This window comes from Chaetodon auriga, chromosome 4 (assembly GCF_051107435.1).
Source record: "Chaetodon auriga isolate fChaAug3 chromosome 4, fChaAug3.hap1, whole genome shotgun sequence".
NCBI classification, from domain to species: domain Eukaryota; kingdom Metazoa; phylum Chordata; class Actinopteri; order Chaetodontiformes; family Chaetodontidae; genus Chaetodon; species Chaetodon auriga.
The window spans coordinates 10800313-10823086 of NC_135077.1; the positions used below are offsets into that span (position 1 = coordinate 10800313).

At 45.3% G+C, this 22774-nt stretch overlaps 1 protein-coding gene across 3 annotated transcripts in view; it reads right to left on the reverse strand.

Moving 5' to 3' along the window:
* Positions 1 to 532: 532 nt before the first annotated feature.
* Positions 533 to 22774, reverse strand: part of dlc1 (DLC1 Rho GTPase activating protein) — a 75411-nt gene continuing 53169 nt past the window's right edge. For all 3 annotated transcript variants that reach the window (XM_076728057.1, XM_076728058.1, XM_076728059.1), the window contains 13 exons: positions 17515 to 17586; positions 15765 to 15846; positions 14509 to 14572; positions 10258 to 11939; positions 9332 to 9511; positions 7624 to 7783; positions 6350 to 6557; positions 5581 to 5797; positions 5079 to 5193; positions 3723 to 3938; positions 2698 to 2915; positions 2426 to 2599; positions 533 to 2334 (listed from right to left, as the gene is read on the reverse strand). In XM_076728057.1, coding sequence (XP_076584172.1) covers positions 2235 to 2334; positions 2426 to 2599; positions 2698 to 2915; positions 3723 to 3938; positions 5079 to 5193; positions 5581 to 5797; positions 6350 to 6557; positions 7624 to 7783; positions 9332 to 9511; positions 10258 to 11939; positions 14509 to 14572; positions 15765 to 15846; positions 17515 to 17586 — 3488 coding nt within the window. In that variant the 3' untranslated portion in view covers positions 533 to 2234. The remainder of the gene's footprint in view (positions 2335 to 2425; positions 2600 to 2697; positions 2916 to 3722; positions 3939 to 5078; positions 5194 to 5580; positions 5798 to 6349; positions 6558 to 7623; positions 7784 to 9331; positions 9512 to 10257; positions 11940 to 14508; positions 14573 to 15764; positions 15847 to 17514; positions 17587 to 22774) is intronic.

Sequence of the window (22774 nt, forward strand, 5' to 3'; positions counted from 1 at the left end):
ATTCCAGTGTTTGCGTAAGAGCAAAGCATGAACATGTACAGCGCATGCACACGGACAGATGATCTCGCTCCTGCAGACTCCTTGTTTTGTCAAGTGATTAAAAACACAAAGGAGTACATTAGACCCCACTCTGACCCTTGGACCCCCCTTTCTTTGCCGCGTGACTGACCCCCTCCTTGTTGAGTCTGCCGAGTCTGGACCAGGCCAACCGTGGTACAACGGACCCCATTGTCTTCTTTATGAATCTGTTATGTAAGAAATACGACAACGAGTGAGATCACCATCTACCAAGCCAGTTGATACCCCCCTGCACGCAGCTCACGCCTCTGTGGGCCAATCTTGGATTTGTTGGTGTGGAATGAAGAGCAGAGCAGAGAGGTGGCAGTGAGGTGAGTCTGGATCTGAGGAGGTGAAATAAACTGCAGTGTAAACAAGTGACTGGGGAGATTATGAGGGATTTAAAGAGTAGAGCCACATTTTTTGGGCCTGAAAAGTCTCCCTGTATGCTCATCATTATATAACTCTCAAGACAACAACTTTTTATTTTTATTTTAATACATTTAATAGTGCACTTTGATTAACCTGTACAGAAATAATATTAATAAAAAAGATAAACCATTTGTTCATTTCTGTAACACAAAGCTGAACATTTACAATAAAATAAAATAAAATGATACAAAACAAACATATATCTGAGGTATAAATATATTTGTTTTAAATTAACTGTCATTGTCATGCGTTATTATTTGGCAGAGACACAGTTAAAGGTACAAACATTTACGATATGAACAATGGCTTAGTGAATTAATCCGACAACTCAACACGACAAATGCGAGCCCTCAGATTGAAGCGTGACTGTTATGTAATGACGGTCGCCTCCGTTATGAGGACCTAAATCTCACTTCTTTTCATAAACACAACACAGCACAGAGAAAGAAGCTTACACAAAGATAGTTTTCCTTCCTTTTGAAATCACACAAACATTCAATCTGCCCTCCTCTTTACAGTAAAACCTGTAAAATCTCCACCTTTATAAAAGGACCATTTTTTTCTCTGTTTATTTCTCATCTTTTATAGGAGTAGCCAGAGGTTACTGTCGCAGGTTCGAACAGTGCATTGCTTTTTTTTTAAAATCTTTATTTATTTACTTATTTTTATTTAGATGTATACAAGTGATGTCCGGTCTGCAACAATAAAACAAGTGAACTGACTGTGCTCTTAACTGGACTACCTCTAGCTTTTTTAAGAGGAGAGGAAAAGCTCAAAACGGGGAAGCCTTCTTCTTTTAGCTTTTCACAAATTTGGTCCATTATTGCAGATCTGTTGGTCTTAAAATGTAGTTTTGTTGGTGTGATCGTGTCTCGATCGATATATCTAATTTTGCCCATGCATCTTCCAAACAACCAGTCAAACACATCGAGGCTCACTGAATTTTGATTCCTCTATTCGTATGTCAGTAAATGAGGCCCTTTCTTCAATCGCTCCCTCTCTTTTTGGTGAGCCAGCCACCGATTCTCATCTGTCTCCCTCTGTTTCAACACCAAAACCCTTTGTGCTATCATCTCACGATATCCTCCCTATTCCTTCTACTCCGTCTGCATATTACCAGCACCTTCACATCTTTCTTCACCCGTGGATTCGTCAATCAACTGACCATAATATTGTCAACTATTCCTCCTGTGCTTTGCTGTAACAGAGAAAAAAAGGGACAGAGGTAACACAAGACAGACACAAACCATTATCGTCAACACAATACTGTATGTACACATTATGTCGCCACTGGAAACCAGTGCGAGGAATATGTATTTATTAGCCGTTTGTAGCTTTGAACACACATGCACACACTCGCGCGCACCCCCCCCCCGCTGAAACCCCCTTTGCTTCTCAGAAGCAATAGAACCCTTTGGATAAAATTTAAACCTCACATCCCGACTCAGCGACGTCACGTCTTTGGCCCAGATAAATGTTTGTGCCACACGAGTCCTCTTATAGCATACTGAGAGCCACAACAGAGCAGTTTGAAATTGTAGCATGACGAAATCAGAGCAAAAAAAAAAAAAAAAGTCCTTCAATCCAGGATCCAGGATTTGTCTTTGAAATATGTGTATGGAGAGGCTTGGACCCAAGCTAGCTCTCTGTTGGAAAGGGTGGAATGAGTCATTTCGAGTCCCCTGTCGGATCCAGATTCGAAGGAGCGGTTAAGTCTGTTGTTGCCCAAATTGCACACTGCTTTCTCATTTGTCCATGGGCACGGTGAACGAGTCGCGTATCCGCGCCACCTCGGCGGCGCACAAGTGTCCATACAGTTTATTGTACCACTCTGGGAAACGACCCCTGAAGAAAATGAAAGAGGCATGGTGTTAGCTCATTGTGCCAGCAGCTAAAAGACAGCGAATGTCTTTGCTCCCGTCATGCGTTCACTCACCTGCAGTCGATCCTGGAAATATGTGTGAGTCTGGACTTGTTGGCTCCGCAGGGCTCGATGTAGTAGCGTGAAGTTAGGACGTTGGCCCGAACGCCGACAACAGGTGCGCCTTCGTGGTCCACAGATGTACACACCAGTGCACACGCGCCCTTTGGCAGGTCTGTTACCCATGTTCTGGTAGAGAGAGTGAAGAGTTTGGGTTAAAAAACATTAAATCAGAGGAGAATGAATACATTGAGGACAAAGACGAGGAGGATCATGGGGATGTGTACCTGAGCACCAGGTGGTCTCTGGTGGGATGTGGAGCCATGGTGTTCCTGACATACTGGTAGACCTCTGTTCTCTCATCCAGGGTCTCCACTATCCGGCTCTCGAGCAGGTCCTCGTCCCAGTGGCCCTGCTCCCGAAGCACTCGTGTCAGAACCTCCTCGGGAATTGCAGGCACCTCCACGGTCACCTTCCACAGCCGCAGAGGGAAGCCATCATGCATCTGGAGAAACAGATGAGAAAGGCCCCATTAAGTCACACACAACTCTGTTTTAAATGAGCAGTGTGGAAAGTTAAATACTTGTGAGATGATACGGTATATTCAATAATTGGCATCATATATTCTCTAAAGTGAACGGCGGGGGTTAATGTGGTGAAGCTTCCTTTCGGATATCTATCAGTCCTGTTTATGGAAATTAGACATGGTACTGCAGCCATAACTCAACACACAACAGACAGGCTGTGTTTCAAAATCCTCCCAATGCCCTTTAGCCAAGTCAGCTGCTCCATTCTGCCATCAGATGATAACGAACACGCTCTCAGTGCCTTGTGACCCTCAAACTGGAGAAAAGATAACTTCACACGGGGCCCTTTGCACACTAGACACAGGAAATGTCGGCCTGGGATCATGATTGTGTATGTGTCTCTGTCAAGCTGATGTCATTCTGGGATTGAGTCCAGTACTGGGATGGGAATGAGAAGCCAAGGGCCAGGCCAGTTTCACACGGATGTGTTTCTATACAGGAAACCCTAACTGCTGGTTTTCCACTGGATATTTAGAGAAGCAGGAGAAAGTTTGGAGAGGCAGACATGAAGAGGGAGAGGAGAAGACAGGAAACGCAGATAGCTGAAAAGACAGCGTGTGCTTCATGAGTGGCGGCTTGTTTACGCGCCACAGACAGATTGGCGGGTGATCTGTTTTTTCTCTCATCATTTCATCTTTCACGACTGCATAATATTCACCCTCTGAACGCAGCCACACCGAGCAGATGGCGTGTGAAAAAGACGAACTGCAGTGAGCTGTTCTCACCTTCCTACAGGCCAGCTCGGCGTGCTCGGGTGTGGAGCAGCTGTCATAACCTCTGAACTTGTCCTTGGCCTCTTTGAGGAGGGCGTCCAGGCTTTCCTGTAGGCAGGCCCTGTACCCTCCCTGACCGGCCTCTTCCCCTGCGAGGTCCTCCAAACGTTGCGGCAGCAGCGCCTGCTCCACGTACGAGTTCCTGCAGCGATTCATCTCTTCTGGGATCTGTGGGACGGGAGGAGCAAGAGGACAATGAGGGACCGTCCTCACCTTCTCATTGTGTTGCTGGAAGCCATGAGGGTGTATGATGGTTAAACGTGCTTCATTTGATAGTTTGGTTTTGAGGGAAAACTTTGGTGAGAACGTAACAAATTAAAGTTCACCTCCACTCAAAAATGTGCTTAACTTCACCTGACACCTGAAAACTTAAATTGTCTTGAAACATGTCTGGAGTGGATCTTTAAGTCATGCATGTCCTGTGATAAGGGTGATTAGCACCACATCTGTACTTCATGTCTTGTTTTTATCAGACATCTCCATCCTGGTTGCATTAATCTCCTCATTAAGCGTGACTTGGGATGCAACAAAATTAAAAATGAAAACACTACATCCTTTTTACATCTCCTTGTTAGCTTAGCTCGTTCTCTCTGTTCTGTCTGTTTGTACCTGCTATCTTACAGATTTAATTGAAGATTAACAATATTACTGTCTGAGAAGAAGGATTTCCATTCGATAATAAAATGCTCGTTGTAATGGAGGCAAATTACCGTTGGGAATTTCAAGGGTCTTATTCCTTTTACGAACCTTCATGAGCAAATCGAGATCTGATTAAAAGAAAATAATTCAGGAGGTAATTGAGTTTGTTTGTTTGTTGTGTAATGTGAACATGACAGGAAGCCTCTTCTACAATCTAATTAAATTTTGAACAGTAATGACCCACAGTATGCAGCCTTTTAGCATTTACTGTTGCATGTAAGAGAAGGCTGCACTGGGGAAAATTTTAGGCTAAGTGGGATTGAAAGTGGATTAGTAAAAGTGCAGTTTGGTGATTATTTCCTGTTTACCCAGTCGAGTCTAAAGTTCTGCATCAACAGGGGCATTTAAACCAGGACGGTTGGCGCATTTACTTGACACTGCTTGAGCAAATGATAGCATGAACGGGATCAACGAGTTATGTAACTGAGGTTATGTTTGTTTATAGAACAAACACAGGGACACAAGGTGCTTGACATGGTACAGTGAGCCGGAGGTGACATTCATTCTATCAGCAAACACAAAGCCATCATGCACTTTTCATTTTCACGCTTTAGCTTTAAGAGCGAGCCGTTGAGTACACATTCAGCTCCTGTGCTTTTAGCCACTGACCCGAAAGAGTTTCCTGCACTCCTGGATCATGTGTGCCAGGCCATGAGTGGCAGCCAGGTTCTCATTCAGGTCCCTCTGGTCCGGCTTTCCCAGTGTCTGCTTCCGGTTCATCACCCTTTGACCGACGAAGAGAGAAAGGACAGATGGACACAACGAGATCAGTAAAAGCATCCGTCATCCAGACAGCAGGCGGCTGAGAGGGTAGAGGAAGTCAGAGAAAGAACGAACCCCCTTCTGCTAAATGTGGAACAAAATATTTTTCTTAATTAAGTTAAGATGTTTATGTAATCTTTCTATTTCCTCTGTCTCTCTCCCTTCCTCGTCTCTCAATTCCAACTACAGTATCCTGCTCTTTTGTTTCTTTAGAATGACCCTTTCCTGTTTTGAGAATGTACAGCACATGTTATGTAAGCAGCTAATGCTATAACTGCATCTGGGATGGCAATCAAAGTAAAGCTGATGGTTACAGTGGTGCAGAGGCGCACACGCAGCGGACACACACCTTGGCGAGGAGCTCTCCTTGCGCCTCAGAGTGTTGAGGTGAAAGAGGGACGGGGCCAGGCAAACAGCCAGGTTGGTCGGAGTCATCTGGTTCTCGGCCACGCTGGCCGTCACGTCACTCAGCAGACACAGCAGCGTCCGCAGCGCCTCGCGGTTCTCGTCGGGCAGCAGCAGCACGGCCGCACGCACCGCCTGCAGACGGAGCTCTTTCGGCATGTCTGGAGAGGAAGAGGCTCGTTTTTAATGTGTGTAGAAAGAGATTACTAATAACCAGTGTCATGCTGCATTATTTCACGTTTTTCTTTGTTTTTTTTTTGTTTATGAAGGGCTTCCCTCTGCCTGCCAGGAATGATTTACAATGGGATCTGTGTCCAGCAAAGTGTGTTATATAAGCCTACGTGTGTGTGTACACTATATGTTTCATACTTCATGCACAGGAATGGTTCTGTTTCACCTTGTATAAACAGCTCCTAATGCAGCTAATGCGATCATAAAGGAGCAAAACTTGAACTCCACATTAACAATGACTCACAGACGGATGAACCAATAGCGCCTTAAACACTTCATTCCACAGGTATTTCCTGCACTAATCTTGTTTGTTTTCTTCTTTACGGTTTCACAATTTCTTGCTCCATGACAGGCAGGCACCCACAGCTCTAAAACAATAGCTCTTCATGTAATCCTCTCACAGATGAGTGTCTGTGTGTGTGAAGCAAAGGCCTGTGTGACTGCATGTGGATTTTTGTTGTTGTATGTGCGTGTATTCTTACACTGATAAATCTGGAGGAAGGTCTCTGACAGCTTGCTGGTGAGCAGGGGCTCCGGCAAGTCTCTGAAGTACTGCTTCAGCATGTCCGCGACGTCATATGCCGATTGACCTTCGTAGTTGACCCCTCCCCCGTCCGCGCCGCTCGCCTCATTCATCTGACGCAGAGCTTGGATACGAGATTTGACTCCTGATTTCCTGAAAAGACCCACCTGGAAAAAAAGAGGGAAAGACAAAGAGAGACTTACATCATGAATACAGCACAGAAAGCTGGTAAGTCAGCTTTGAACTTTAATTCTCCTGTTAGTCTCAGTATTACCACGAGTACAGTGTTTGATCCTGCTGTTAAGGCGTATCAAATTGGTTAATGTTCCCAAAGCACATAGGAAAAAAAAACGTCTTTTAATGCTTCAGACTGTTCATTGAAAACTAATATGCTCGAGTGATCCCTAAATCCAGAGCTTACAGTCAATATGGTTACATCACAACAGATCCTGTTGACTGTATTCACAAGAAGCTCTGTGACACCCAGTGGGCATTCTTGTACTGAATGTTGTGTAGGACCTCGTCAGTGGCCTTATGAGGCTGTATGAAATGGCAACGTTGAGGAGGAAAAGAGAAAAAGGCTGTTGGCTCATCCAGCCGGAATATTTTCCATGAGCTTTCACCACTTATAAACAGAGGCGCCTTGTCCTGCTTCGAAAAGAACACCATCACTCTGTTTTCTGTTTTTGCCCTCCATTAATAGCCATTTACTCCACACTGCCCTTTTCTTCCCTCTTCCTTTCCTCGTTCACATGAATGTGCGCACACAGTCCGAGGTGAATCTTTCATAATGTCTCTGGATTTAACAGGTGACTTAACAGCTGCACACTCTGACTCTGTCCAGGCCTCGCCGCTTCAGCGAATGTGTGACAGAGAAGAGAGAAAGGGCGGACAGACAGAAACTGTATATACACACATACACACACACACACACACACACACTGACTAAGTGGGTATCAGGTTTTTTCCGATTCCCGGCTCTATATTACGTAACGTGCAGTGAAAAAAAACTCATGGATGAAGATTTGACTGATTGCAGATGTCATAAAATTCTGATATTATGTAACTTCAGCACCTTAAAGAAAAGGCTTTTTTCTGTGGAAACTGAAAACAGTACTTTAAGCTTAATGATAGACTGGCAGGGATTCTGATGTTATATGTACACTGCAATTACTGTATATGCACAGGTTTGTGTACACAGCTGTCCACATGTGTGTGTTGACTGTATGTTACCTGGTCGAGGCACTGATTGCGTAAATAGCGCATGGCCTGCTGAATTCCCTGAGGGAGGGGCTGCCCTGTCCGCTGGACGATGACTTGTAGTGGCACACCGAACACATTCCTGTCTTTATAGTCGCGCACCTTGATCCGCTTCATAAACTTCGGCACAGCCCTGCAACATACACACACAGGAAAAGAATACTCATTAATATCTGCTGCAGATTGACGTGGATTTTGATATGAATTTAGCACTTAAATATTCACTTCAATCAAAATTTGGACTAACGAGACGGATCCGATTGAGACAATGCTTTTCCATTTAGTTCAAATTTAATGTAACACTCGGCGAGACTGAATCAAATTACGTGTGTGTGTGTGTGTGTGTTTTATGTGTGTGCAAGGAGGAAACCAAGCTGCAGAAGCCTGTCTCCAGGTTTATGAGAGGGGTGGAAAACACAGGGTGAGGGGAGAACGGGGGTGGGGGTGGTAGTACGCCGGGGTGTCAGAAGGGGAGGATCCCACTGTTTTTATACATCCGCACCAAGTGTCTGTCTCACTATTTGTTACTGTGTGTGTGTGTGTGCGTGTGTGCACTTGCAAGTGAACACCAAGTCTACAACCACAAACCCCAGAGTTGAAACATGCATCTCCGACCGTTTCACAAGAATGTGCCCACAAATTTATGGCTGTGTGTCTATCTGCATGGGTGTGAGTGTGTTTAGCGGAGAGACACTATGTATGACTCAGGACAAGCTTGTCTTTGTAAGAGCAGGCGTTCACAACACTGGGAGCGCTTCTCCGGACCGCAGTTTGGGAAAAATGGGAAAAGAGCATATTATGATCCCGGCCCGGAATTCTGAATATGCGTGGGCCTCCGGTGGCCAACAAGTGGCCTCTGTCTTTCAGTGATCTTTCAGCCTGTCATGAGACAAGCTGGGGTCAGAATGCTTTCTATTCTTGTCCAAGAAAGGGACAGTGCGAGTGGAAAAACACAACAAAATAATGTGATTTCTCATTTTTAGTTCTTTGGACACTGCAGATGCTAAAAACAGGTAATGTTGGGTAACTAATGCTAATGTTTGCACAGTTCACAAAACTTCTGCACAATAATGCTTGTCTGTATTATATATTTCGACTGCGAAGAATGTCCCGGACTTTTCTTTCAGGGCTTCCCTATTAAACAACATGTCTAAGACTTCTCCCCAGTATTCCCCTCCGGAAAAAAGAGAAAAGGGCAGGAGCACAGATGGAACGAGGACGCACAAGTTAGGATAAGGAGGATATTCGGTGTCATTGGATAATCATGAGCTACATATAAAATGAGGTCAGACCAATAGTTTAGAAGTGGCAGAGAAGGAGTTGTGGTGGAGGAATAATTGTTGAGGACTAATCTTTCCAGCCTCCAGCTCTTGTAACACCATGTGTGTGAACTGCCATGATTGCCCCGTTGAGGAAAAGACAATGTACACCCCTTCCCAGCAATTACGGGCCTGGGAAAAGAATGTGAAACCCAACCTCTGTGGACAGCCGTCACCACGTTATACAACAACCTGCAGATGGAAGGGATTGGAAGACGGGTGGGACGGAGGGGTAGTAGTTGGATGGCCGAATGGAGAAATTCAAGGGCATCGCTTACGGGGAGCAATTATCCACATGCAGAAGGCATTTGACATGAAAAACAAGCTTTAAACTCCTACGTAAACGCCCCCAGTCCACTCACCAGCTGAAGCCATGTTTGTTTGTAGGGGTGTGTTTCTCTAGCAGAGCAGTGAGCTGCAGCAGGGAGAGCTTCTGGAGCAGATTCATCTGTAGCACAGACTGGCAGCTAATCTGGAGCTGGGCCGAGGCCAAGCTGGGCCGATGGGAGTTCTGGAAGCTCGGCCAGCGAAGTTTCTGAGGCCTGGAGCGCAGGGAAAGAGAAAGAGGGAATGCAAATTGAGATGTGAAGAGAAGAACGTTGATTAAAAAGGAGCAGTTTAAGTCCTGGGATCTACTTCATGCTTTTGTGTACATATAAACTAAACACAGCCACACACAGTATCTGCAGCTTTGTGAGCCAAGTGATCGGTTTAGGGATTACAGGGATTTATGTACGCATCAATCAAGAGACTGTCTTAAGGACTAAAAATCCACACCCGCCCAAATGTAATTCTGCCTGTGGATTCCTGAACGAACAGCAACAGTCCCCATGGAGACCAAGCAGCATTCCACTGTATTCAGCACCATTACGTAAGGAGAGAAGTCTCAGCGTGTCCCCCTGTTCATCCTTTGCTGTCACCTTCTTAGAAAACTCTTTTTTTCTTGGTACCTCGGTGTTTGTCTTTCTATTGTTTTGTTTCTCCTCCAGCTTTTTCATGCACCAAGGTAATGTTTGGCAGGAGTTTCCAGAAGAAGATGAACAGCATGAGCTTGTTTGGAAGCAGCTGGTTGAGTTAGAGTTTTCTCTTTAAGGATCAGTTCACTCAAACAACAAAAAGCAGTGAGGAAGACTTTCTTTGGAACTGCTTTCTACAGAAGAAATAGCCCCTATGAAAAGTTCTGAGGCCATTATATTGGGATGGAGGCGTTTTTTCCATCATTTGGTGAATTGACCTTTTAATGGTTATACTGCATTTGTATACGACAGTTTCGATTTTCTTTACTGACCTGCTGGTTCTGGTTAGAGATGCCCCGACACCAGAATCTCTTCTTTCTCTCATGCCTTCCTCTCCCTCTCCCAGTGGATTTCCTGTGCTGTCTTGGTCACTTCCGTTCTCCGTCTCCTCCAGGCGGTTCTGCAGAGGAGAGGACGGGCACGGGGAGGCTGAGTCCAGTGCTGAGTCTGAGTCTCCTTCTTCTTCTTCATCGTCCTCCTCCTCTTCCTCTTCACCGGCCACAGCTTCCGGCCAGGCGTTAGCGAACCGCTTCAGGCCAGTGACGTGTTGCAGCACTTGCTCCAGTTTGCGTTCATCCCCCTCTTCCTCCTCCTCTCTCTCGGTGTAGGGGACGTTGTCATAAAAACTGAGCCGGCTGTCGACGGAGCCTGAAGAGGCACGACGCTGGCGTCTGCTCTGACGACCCCTGAGGATGACTGAGTTCCCATTATCATTCCCATTGTTATTGCGTGAACTCCCGTCCTGCAGGGCTTTGGGGAAGGTTCCAGGCTTGTGACCTTCTGGTAAGTAGAAGAAGATCATGCCCTCCTCTTCTTCCTCCTCCTCTTCTTCTTCTTCTTCTTCTTCTTCCACCTGTCTGCTGTTGTCTCGAACACTGAAGTTGTTCCTGCGGTTCTGCTCAGCAACTGTCATCCCATTGCTGGCTTGGCAGGGGATGGGTGGAGCAGATTTGGGTGGGGGTGTGGGCTGTCGATCTGAAGCTTGTTGAGGGATGCTGAAAGGATCAAAGCCCTCCAAATACATTCCTCCTCTCTTACTCGAGCCTGCAGCCGTGCTGTGGCTGCGAGCGCGAGTCACTGGGCTCGGAGTGCTCACTGCACTTCCACTGCTGGCTTCGGACTGGCTGCTCCCAGTACTTCCAGTGCTGCCGTTGCTGGTCTGAGTGGAGTAGGAAACAGAGCGATTCCTGTTAAGCGTCATGGTCTGCGTGGGATTGCGGTGGTGATTGAGGTTCTGGTTGAGGTTGATACTGGAGATGTCCACACAGTTGAGCCTCCGCAATTTGTCATCATCTAGACCCTCTTTGATGACAGGGCCACTGATTTCAATCTTCCCTCCGCTGGTGCTCCCCTTCTTCTTTCTCTTAGAGGTGGTGCCGCTGCGCAGCCGTAGACTCTCCATCCTCTTGAGGAAACTCTTAGCTCTCGAGCGTGTGCTTTTGCCGCTACCCGCGCCTCTGTCCAGGCTCCCTCCTCGTCCCCCCATCACTGTTTTCACATCAAAGGTGAACTGCCCGAGTGTCTCCAGGGGCGACGGAGGCATCCCATCAGACAGCGAGTCCTCATTAGCGCATCCTGACCCGCCTGTGCCCGATGACGAACACATGCTAGCTACAGAGCTGGCGCGAGTGGCACCAGCAGGTAGAGCTTCATTTGATAGGGTGGCAGCATGGCTCTTCTCTTCTCCTCTTCCACCACTCCCGCTGCTGTGGATGGAGCCCACTTCAGGCTGTTCACTGAGGTCCGTCAGCACGCTCTCTGAACTATTGCCTTCATGCAGGGCGAGCTTGCCTTTCTGCGATACCTGGTCCTTTGGGAACGGGGGCGGGGCAGAATTTGGGGTCAGAGTGGAAAAAACCTCCAGCTCCTCCATACGGGACCAGCGCTTGCTGTCCCTCTGGAAGGTCCAACGGCCACTGATGGCACATGGCTCGTCCTCATCTGAGTCCTCACTCTGGATAGGGGAGAAGGAGGGGATAAGGGAGAGGGCGGAGGAAACAGTGAGCGGAGAGGGAAAAAAGAGAGGAAGGGAGAGGGAACAGTTAGAGTTAGACATTATGTGCTGCTACGTTTTCCATTTCTTCTCCAACATTCCTCACCTTAGTCCAGGAAACTTTCTGGAGTTACGGAATTTATTTTGTAATTTTTGTGCTTGCACATTGCCTTCTGCACATTCATGTTCAGCTACCTTTTAATTGTTGTGGTGGTTAGTCTATCATGTCAATGTGCGGTCAATATTATTGTCTTTTTGTCTGCTCGTCAGCAGTTTTTATTGCCGTTATTATTTTAGTGCTGTTATTACTTAATTTGTTTGGTTTACAATGGTTTGTATTATTGTGTGCGCTGAATAAGCTACTGGACTCCTGAACTTCCTTTTGGGATTAATATAATATCTAAGTAAGCATATGGAATATACTGACATATGATGGCTGTCAAATGCCTTCACAAATCAACAGCCTTTACAAAAGAACATCTAATGATGGATAATGATGTTCCTCTTAGGAGATATACAACATGCAGATGACCTAATAAGACAATAACATAACACTATGTTGCACTGGGGCCTTGTGGTTAAGAGAATATGCCTTGACAAAGCAAAGATCTCCACAGTCAGCCAGTAAACACGTCTCAGTCACTTCCTGACTGCATGGACAATACGTACACAAGACAAAGAGTTACTGAGTCACATGTAGTCTATACACCTTCACTGAATGCACACACCACCCCCAGTTTGGTTAATCTATCTCAGGCCCTGGAGGGACTTCAGGAAATTCCATTATGACCCCCATAGCTCACAATGCAGCCGGCCAGACTGGGGTCAACACCCCCTCAGCAGTCTCTATCCCCTCTGTCTGTACATATGCACAAACACACACACTGAGTGTGAGACACATCAGTCACTGATACACTGTTACTGTCAATCCATACTCCTTATCCATGACAGAGATACAGAGATACACACACACACACACACACACACACACACACACACACACTGAGAGATTCCAAAGGAGACTTCTTCATATTTCTCAATCAAAGCAGAGAACCAAACCTCATAAAACCAAACCAGAGGCCACAATTTAAACACCTCAATCTCTTCATCTTTCTAAAGCCGTATAATCTGAACTCACCAAAACACAAACATTTTCGCATCTGTCAAAATAATAAGTTTAGAAATAAACTGACTTGAGAGTTTTTTTAAACAATAATCAGAGCCCCCTTTACAAAGATGTCAGGAAATTAGCACTTTGACAAAAGAAAAATGATCCAGTACAAAAATGTTCAAAGCCACAAAATCCACGTTGCACTCGTCGAGTACCAGCATTCTTGTTTTGCTGCTCACGTGGGCCCCACATACCACATACTAGGATCATTAATTATGTGTTTTGCAGAGGAAATGAAATGAGCAAAGAATGCAATCTTTCCCTGCTACGTAGAGGAATTTTATTACAGTCAATGATTTAAAGAGGACAAGAGACTCTCGTGACACTTGTGGACTCCATTGTGGCTTTTTTCTCAAGCTATGTTAGTTGGAATGTGAGATAACGGGAGTAAGCATTGTGCACATTTTTTTCAACATTCTGCGGATATCTTATCCTCAAACCATCAAGCCACCAAAGCATTCACTGCGACGGTGACTGCTCTGAACGTCACACGGACTCCGGAGAATGAAAAGTATTTATTATTACAATTAGACAGATAGAACAAATCAGGAGGAACAAGACTGGAGATTTAAGAAAGAGGGAATGTTAAGACACAAGGAGATCAATGCATTCCTAAGCTGTCTGGGGGGGGGGGGGGGGGGGTTGTCCCACAAAGATACCAAATAACTTCTTTGATTCTTCTACTCTCCTCTGTTGACTCCTGAGTGAAAGGTGCTGCAGAAAAGGTCATGCTGATGAATAGCACCACACACAGAACAAGGATGTTACTATGTAACACTTAAGGTCATTAGGGAATTAAGGTTCACAAAGTTTAAGTCAGTCTAGGCTTTCTAGTTTGTTTGAAAGTGTGCATGGTTTAAAACTGGGTTATTCACAGAAATATCTTACTTTTTTCAAAGAAGAAAAACACTTTCCAAGAGGCCTGCTTCTGTGAAAGTGAGATCTAAGAGTGTGGTGTTGGATGGACTTACTTTTCTCCTAAAAGCTACTTAAAAATGTACCATATTGCAGGAAGGCTCCAAAAGCAGGATACTAATTCCTTTTATGGTGAGCCAGAAGTATGAGGAAGCATTGGAGGGAGAAGGGGAGCGCGCCTTGAGTAGGGGGAGGTCCTGCTGAATGAAACCCCTTCATTTAGACATTAAAGCTATCCTCCTTCCCCCTAGGGTCCTCACAGCCCACTTGATATAGAAATAAAGCCAACAGGTGCCTTCTCATTAAACAAGATGAGAGAAAAAGCAGCATTGCGCCCCGTGGCCACGAGTGAACTGATGGCTGAGGTGAGGAAATGCAGTTGTGGTTGAGGAGACATGCAAAGGGGCTTTTCAGAAAGAGTGCCATTAATGTGTGTGCACTTACCCTTTTTCTTTGCGGCGATATCTCCAGTCTCATTAGAGCACACTTGTTTAGGGTGTTCAGTCTCCTGCAAACACACACACATGCAAAAATTGGTTACATTCAAAACAGGATTTAAAATATACAAGCCCTCCACAAACCTCTCATCACCAAGAGGATGTATGTATGTATGACGGAAGAAAGGATGAAATGGGACGAAAAACAGGAGAGGGGAAGAGAAAGACAGACGGGGAGCTCCGGGTGCACCCAGGCTGGCTAATGAGCTGCTGAAGGATAATCCCCACATGAGCGGGAGAGAATGAGAGGGAGAAAGAAAGGGAGGGAGGGAGGAGAATGAAATCTGTTGGAGTGGCGACGACAACTTGTGTGTGTATGTGACTGTGTTTGGGGGGGGGGGCAGAAAGGTTATCCCTCCAGCCACCTGGAGAAGGGGAGCGAGGGTGGTGGTGGAGTCCACCCTCTGGAGAGCTCTTAGAGCAGATCATGTAACAATGGAGGAATGACGGGATGGGAATTGAAGGATAGTTGGGGCTGTGGGGAGGGGGCGAAAGGCTGCCAAGAGAGGAGACATTGAGATGATAGCTTCCAGATGTATGGAGGGACACCTGCTGTGGTTTATTACTGAGAGTCGGAATTTGATGAAGGAGTCGACTCCATTAAAGAGCCATTAACCTCCTCTTCATATGCTAAATAGCATGGCAGGGGCACCGACTTCAATGCAAACCCAGTCTTCTCCGATGATACTGACATTTAGCACTTCTTCATACACACAAACTAAGATGTCTTTTTGAAGCATTGAGACCATTCATTCCCCAGCTGTGGAGGCAAATGAGTTTCCTATGTCTCCTGCAATAATGAAAAGACTGAAAGTACAGAGCATTGCGTGACCATAGCAATGCTGCAGTGAGAGGTAGGAGTGAGATATGTGCTTGCAAGGACGATACAAAAGACTCTAATGATGGAGGTAAACACTTATCGGCCTCAGAAAAAAAAAGAAAATAACAAGAGAAGAAGGTATGGGCATAGAAAACTCAATGGAGGAAAAGGTGCAGTGCATGGCTCCAAGGTGCTTATCGTGTCATTCTTTCATCTTGCCTGCAACTTTCCAAAGCACGGTTCCTTTTGAAGTCATGCCCTCATGGTTTCATTTGGGGAGGGGAAGAGATAGTGCAGAAAGGAGATGAATAAGAAGAATGGTGCATGAAATCAAACGAAAGAGAAAAGAAGTACAAAAGCTTCAGCATGACTTGTAATCTCACCTGCAGAGAGCCTCGATAGCGTCCCGATCGAGGAAGTCATGGTCTCTGGTGACCGAGGAGATGTCAATGGGAAACTGGGCATCTAAACAGAAAGAGTCAGATTAGTGTGGGTGTCTCTGTGCTGCTGACTGGATCAACATATTTAGATCAAACTAAAGATACAACCCCTAGCCTAAAAAACTCCCACCCACTCAAACACCCACCAGGGCCTTCCGTCCCACCTTCTCCCCCTTGCGTACAGCCTCGATGAAAAGCTAAAAGAGGAAGTAGCGTCTTAGCTGACCAAACAAACACAGCTGCAGCTTTCAGAGCCGGCAGGCAGGGGGGATGTGGAGCACAGAGGGAGAAAACAGGGGATCGATTGAAGAATGACAATAGGTACTCCACTGCTGCTCAGAGGTCCCACTTCCTTTTCTCTGTCTCATTCTTTCTCCCCAAGTCTACCTCATTAACAGGATCAGTTACTGAGTTGCAGCATTGGCAATGGCATGCAGATAAAGTGTTCCTTAAATCATGCAGAATAGTTAAGCACCATAGTGTGGTATGGGGATGGATAGAGGGATGGATTCTAAGATGTTTTCTGGAATGCGCTGACCCAACCCGAAATGGGAATCTTGCATCTACACCCCTGGGGGGCAATGATGATAAGAAAATGCTTTTCAAGGGAGGCACCTTTGGCCAACTGTACTGAAACAGGCCCATCAGTCTGCTTATCTTTAGTGGGGCAATAGTCTTGACAGCACAGACAATAGATTGTCCCACAAACACAAGGGGAGCAAAAATGTGTCATGCATCGGCACAAATTCTTACTTGCGTGGAGACGACTGCAAGTGACAAACCTCAAGGGTGTAAAATCAGCAAAATGATTGATTGTGGTTGGCACTTGAATGTTTTGTTCATGTATGTGTAAAAACAGCGTCATCACCTGTGCAGAAACACAATGAGCTTTCCGCTCAAATAGGAAACCTTTTACGGTTAAGTGGCGACAAGCAATGACCTGTTGACAATGGCAGCTTAGGCCTTCTGTCATCGTCCTGTAGTTACATAAGGCCAACTGGTCCATCCATGGTATGACATAGTATAGTTGAAGTAGCTACAAGGAGTGTAAAGAATGTTTAATGTATTTTGGTGAGTGTGTATTTAAAACTCAAGGGTCAGGCAAAGCTTTCTCTCTCAACCATTTTTCAGTGCATGAGTAACTTTAGAGGGTTTGGACAACATGTTTTGTGTTTGTATTAACAAAGTAAGAAAGACCTTTGGTCCTCAAAGAGTTACTATAGAAGTTACATCATAGTTAATGTTTGGAATATAGTAGTTATGGTTTGTGTGACTTTAACTGCATAAGCACAGCAAAGTACTGGTGTTAAGAAAAAGCACACCCGTTACTCCTCAGGAATGTTATGTTCTGTTGTGTGTGTGTGTGTGTGTGTGTGTGTGTGTGTGTGTGTGTGTGTGTGTGTGTGTGTGTGTGGTGAACCCCCTGACCTTATGTATGCAAAGACACAAGTGTGCATGTTGGTGTTTTGTGTGCTTGGCAAAGGACATCATGGTCACATGTTTATGAGCTAAACATCATAAGTTCTGAAATATCTAGGATGAGAGTGTTTGCCAAGTGGATTTCAGTTCAGATTTTTTTCAGCCTGCTGGCATTGAAAAACAAGACCTCTAAAATATGCCATTCTTCCCAGTATACCTGTGGCTCTCTTATGTCAAAACCAGTGGGCAGGTAGAGTCTCATAGAGGTTTTTACCTTCATAAAGCTGAGCATACTGTGGGAACCCCGCTGCTCGGAGCCAGGTGCAGGCCTCTTTGGCTTCAATCTCTGCAGAGGACACAATGTGGAAGAATATGAAGGCATGTTAGGTGTTGGGGGACACTTTAACCCACCTGAACAGAAAATATTATCAAAGCACACATAGACAAACATGCCACATAACCTGACCCAAAGGCTTTTTTGCATCACTAAAGTGTAAATGAATGATCAGTTGAAAAAGACAGTCCTGTCAAACTATCAAGGGGAGGCAAAACTCTGCAACTGGGCACTCCAACATGCCAGCAGCTTATCAAATGTGAACCCCTTGACCTTATAAGCTATCTCACACTCGGTCACTCTCCTCTCACATTCTTCTAAAGCTGGAGCTCAAAGCATCCTTCATGCAAATTGTGCTAACCCCATCACGCACTACGTGTGTGCCACTTAAGCTCCTTACCCAGGTGAGGCAGTGGTTTTTGTTTGGTGGTTTTGTTTTGTGACATTTTAATGTTAACGTTAATTTAATGAACCTCTGTTGATTGAGATGCGAGCAGGACATACACATTTTAACATACATACAATGAATGTTTCTCAAGTGTCCATCAATACCATTATTACAGCTGACAGTATAACTGCCAGACAAACTCCTCCATAACCCCCTTTAAACACAAGGTGTGACATTTGGGCTCCTCATGCTAAGTACTGACTGAATGTTGAGGCCCACTGTGTCAGAGGAGCCATGGCGGGGTCCCCCAACTATCTGCGAAAGCCCTTTAGTTGGCATATGCCAAATGGCTGCAAACACCCAAACCTTCTCAATTGCTCCATCATCCCCACAGCCAGAGGTTTGTGGGGAGGAGGCAGACACAAACATGTCTCCAGGCCTTAAGGAACTGACTTTACAATGTCCTCTTTAGTAGAGTGACAGCAAGCACAAATGTAGCACAACCTTGAGAGAGACTTGTAAACCAAAACCAGAGGAACAAAGGCAGGAAGAGACACTGGTAAACCATGGACGAAAGTGACAACATATAGAATGACAGCAAAACACAAAAGCCAACTACTTGCTAATCTTGTTACCAATGCGAGAACTGTGCGTGAAGGCTGAAAATTCAGGCAGGATGGTAAAAAGTTTCAAATTTCAAATAGTACAGTCCCTGCATTTAGAGAATGTAGTTACATCCTTTTCACTTTTAACAGGGGTGCTATGTTTGGCTGAGCGTGACTGAGCTAATAGTAACCACCGGTGAAGAGATGCAGAGCAGTTTATTTTATCTTCGAAACATCAGTCTGCCAGTTCCACCTCATTTCGAGGTTAAATTACACCGAGGAATTGTTCTTTTTTCTTAGCACAAGCTCAAGAACAGAAGCATAAAAGGAAAACAGGCTGTGCCTGAAAAGAATTGGAAGACGTTTCAATATTTTGGTGGAGAACTATTGAGATAATAAAGACATACATGTGCAATAAACAATGTCAAACAAGTGAGACATTAATGACTGGGAATTGACTTTATACAGACAGAAGACCATAAAATACTATCAGACAGACAGAGAGGGCACAAGATGACTGCTGCAAAGGGTCTGGGCTCAACCTTACATGAGCATTTACATACCAACAACAAGCCTAGACGGCAGACAAACCCACTAACAACAAGGTGTGACACGACCAAGACAGGGTCTCCCCTCCGTCACTGCAGGGGCCAGCACTCCTCACACAAACCGCGGTGACACGAGCACCCAAGTGTCACATAACACATTAACAACTAAACTAAAAGAGCTCTATTTCTCCCTGCAGATGTGAAATGGAATGTCTCAGAAGCGGTGTGTTTGGTGGGTGTGTTGAGCCTGATATTTTTGGAGCTTAGTGAACCCAGAGGAACGTCGAAACCAAAGAGCAATTATACCAACATTCTTGAAAGCGAGCACTGCGTAGGGCTAAAGATTCTTGCGTTTGCTTGTGTATCTATGTGTGTGTGTGTGTGCACATGCAAGTCTGTGTGTGTTTGCAAAGGCCAACCTCATGTTTAAAGACAAACCACTCAGAAGACAGTAAAGCTATTGACATGCAAATTAGACATACAAACACGTGGTTAGCTTTCCACCCCCAAACCCCAAAAAGAGGGCTATGGGATCCATGAAGTGCCTTTGGAGGGAAGCTATCCAGTGACACACGCCATTGGGCTACAATGTGTGTCAAATCTACTTAACAGTGACATAATGTGGGCTTGGTGTGCCTCGGAAGCAAAATAATGACAGTATTTGCAACGCATATGGACAAAACGGAATAATATTTGCCACTGCGCCACACTGTGTCTCCATTCATTCATAGGGTGAAGCAAGAATATTTTTCTCTCCTTTGTTTTGCTGCAGGAAGTGGACAGGGGCATGGGGCATCTGGCACAAACAACCTAACAATAGAGCCGCACACACACAGTTGTATGCATCTGGAATAAAATAAAGTTGGATCAACAAAGCCATAAAAGAGGTTTAGAAGAATATCCCGGGCACTCCAGCCATAAAAATGTCATCCTACAACACCCCTCCCAATCCTTTACATTTCGGTTTGCTTCAATAACTTGAGATTCGTGGGTGTATTTTATTTTTTGTCTTCCCTCACTGTCCACCACAATTCCTTAGCCCTCGCCAGGGAACTACCTCACTTCCTCTTCCTGCTTCCCTCACAGGAAGAGAGCTGAGCAACGCTGCAGTGGCCGCCGACCACCCGGCTGCAAGGCCCTGCCTTCGTTTGTTCCTGGCCAGATAATAGGCGGAGAGGTAGCCAAGACAAACACTGACTCCGGTGATTGTGTGTACTTACCAAATGTCCTCATGGTTAAGGACAGCTACAAAGCCACATACAGCAAGCACTTCAATATATTCAATCACTGAGTTGTCCTCAAATAGAAAGCTGAAGTTCACTCCCTCGATAATGACGATGATACTTGGTGTACATGTGCCAAGTTGGCTGAAGCACAAGAGATGACAAATGAGAAAGGACTCAGGCCAGCACCAAAGACTCAGAGCCAACCACAGTACTGAAAATACTACATGCCCTGGCAGACTAATTATGCTACAGCTGACCACACATGTCCTTATGTGCAGTGCAATTTCTGGCAAAGCACATTCAAGTCAACATTCCTTTTCGGGTTCAGATTTAGCTTTTTTCATGTAGTGAAGTTAGGGATGAAAGCAAGTGCAGATAAATGTAGTTATTCTAAAACACAGACAAGTCCACAAGATCTTTGTCAGGCGTTTGACAAAATTTTGACCCCAAAGGCTGCAGGCTGCGAGCTACAGGAGTAACAGAAGGTTTCAGCAGCATGCAGTTCCCTGACAGCAAAAGGTAACCTTCTGCTGAACCAAACCTTTCTCCTGTTGGTCATCTTATTACAGTCACTGGTAGTGGTCTGGTTGGCTTGGAGACAGACAAACAAACAGACAGATATGTTAATATGTGAATCTGCGGACAGACCAGACCAGAACTCCTGGTCCTTCTGAGACGACAACACAGGATGTCTGAAATATGTCCATTAGGCGGGACAGAGAGGCAGATGGACATGTGGCTAAAAACGAACTAGCCTCATAAGGACAGGTTACATGGACTAAAACGTACAATCTCTGATAACTTAGACAAATTTTTAACTAAATGTATTACTTCATAGACAGAAATGCAGACAAATCATAAGCCACACGTTAATGCTGCTGATGTGAATGAGCACAGACAACACAGTGAGACACAGTCCTTCTCAGTGGGAAAGACAGAGGAGAGCGATTATCAGCAGATAACATGACTAATAAGAGCAAAGCTGATGCTAATAGAGATTTCATATGGATCACAAGAGGCTTTTCCGCTGGAACTTGGCCAAAGTTGAACCTGTGAGCAGCCAGTCAGGGTTAAGCTTCACCCACTGCCCAGCGGCATCGACTTCTAAAGTTATCCATGCGTCTTTACTTTCCTTTTCCCTCCTCACCCTCCTCTCCTCTGCATACTTCAACTCTGCTCGGCCATTCTCTTCTCTCCTTTCCTGTGGCAGGAAATTCTCACAATTGCCGACCAAAGTTTCCCTCCATCGCAGGAGGCAGCAGGGTCTGGCTTGGCCGAGTCTGAATGCTCAGCTCCAGTGGGAGTTTGCCAGCAGTTAGCAAACAAAGGATGCTGCTCCCCACCTCAAAGGCTCTGCTACATATATGGCAAACTGGAGGTCAAGAGTCTGAATACAGTTATCACTGTGGCTGCGTCTTTGAAGTTGGCAGAGAGAAGAATGCTTGACTAACAACTGCTGTGAATTGAGGTGGCTTATCTGGAATTACCCGATCATCGCCTGGTCTCAAAGTGCTGCCTGTAAAAAGAACCCAAAAGGCAGGCAGGGGGTTCTTATCTGCTCCAGGTCTGATTGGGTCTTTCTGAAGGAGCTGCAAAGTGGGTCTAGACAAGTGATATGATAAACCAGGCCAGACTCTGTGGCTCAGCAGTAATCTACAAGTAAAGCCAGGAGCATGGATGCTGCTAATGGTTGTCTTTCACCTCAACGGTGACAAGGACACAACTTGAAGAACGTGTTTCTATTTGGTTCATAACCTGACACTTTGTGAAACAATTTCATGAATGCACTTTAAACATTCTTAAGAGCTTGAATGAAGCTTCAGGACAACTAGAGACAAGCTGTTGACTGATTTATTGGTTTGGCCACTAAGATATTTTACAAACTATTGGTATCAGTGGAGCCGGGGTCTGATAGTAGCCGATGGCTAACCCGCCACCCTCCACTGTCCCTAGTGAACGAGTGTTCACCAGATCCTGTGTGACAAGCAAAGCAACCGCCTTTCTGGAAGGACTGTAGACGAGCTCTGTTTCCTACATTATTACATCAGGCATCTCAAGCAGAATTACAGACTTTGGGGGAAAATAATAGCTCAAAAAAATAATAATCGTTCCCACTGAGATCTTTCATGATTAGTTTGATGTTCAGTTCAACAGTTGTCCAGTTTCTAATGAAGCCAAAGATTGTTCATCTCCAACAGTGTTGAGTCACAGGGGTGGAGGTGTGTCATATCTGCCAAGTAATTGGCTTTTTGCTGCTCCAAGCAATCATTATTACTTCGGCGTTTAAAAATCCACTATTGGTCGACCTCTGCTGGGGACAGCAGCTTTTTGGATGTGACCAATGTAAAACCCTTCCAGTACTCTGCTGGAATGTAAAGATGTGCATTAACAGATTTTCTTCCTGATGGGTATTGGGTTTTGTGATTCCATGGT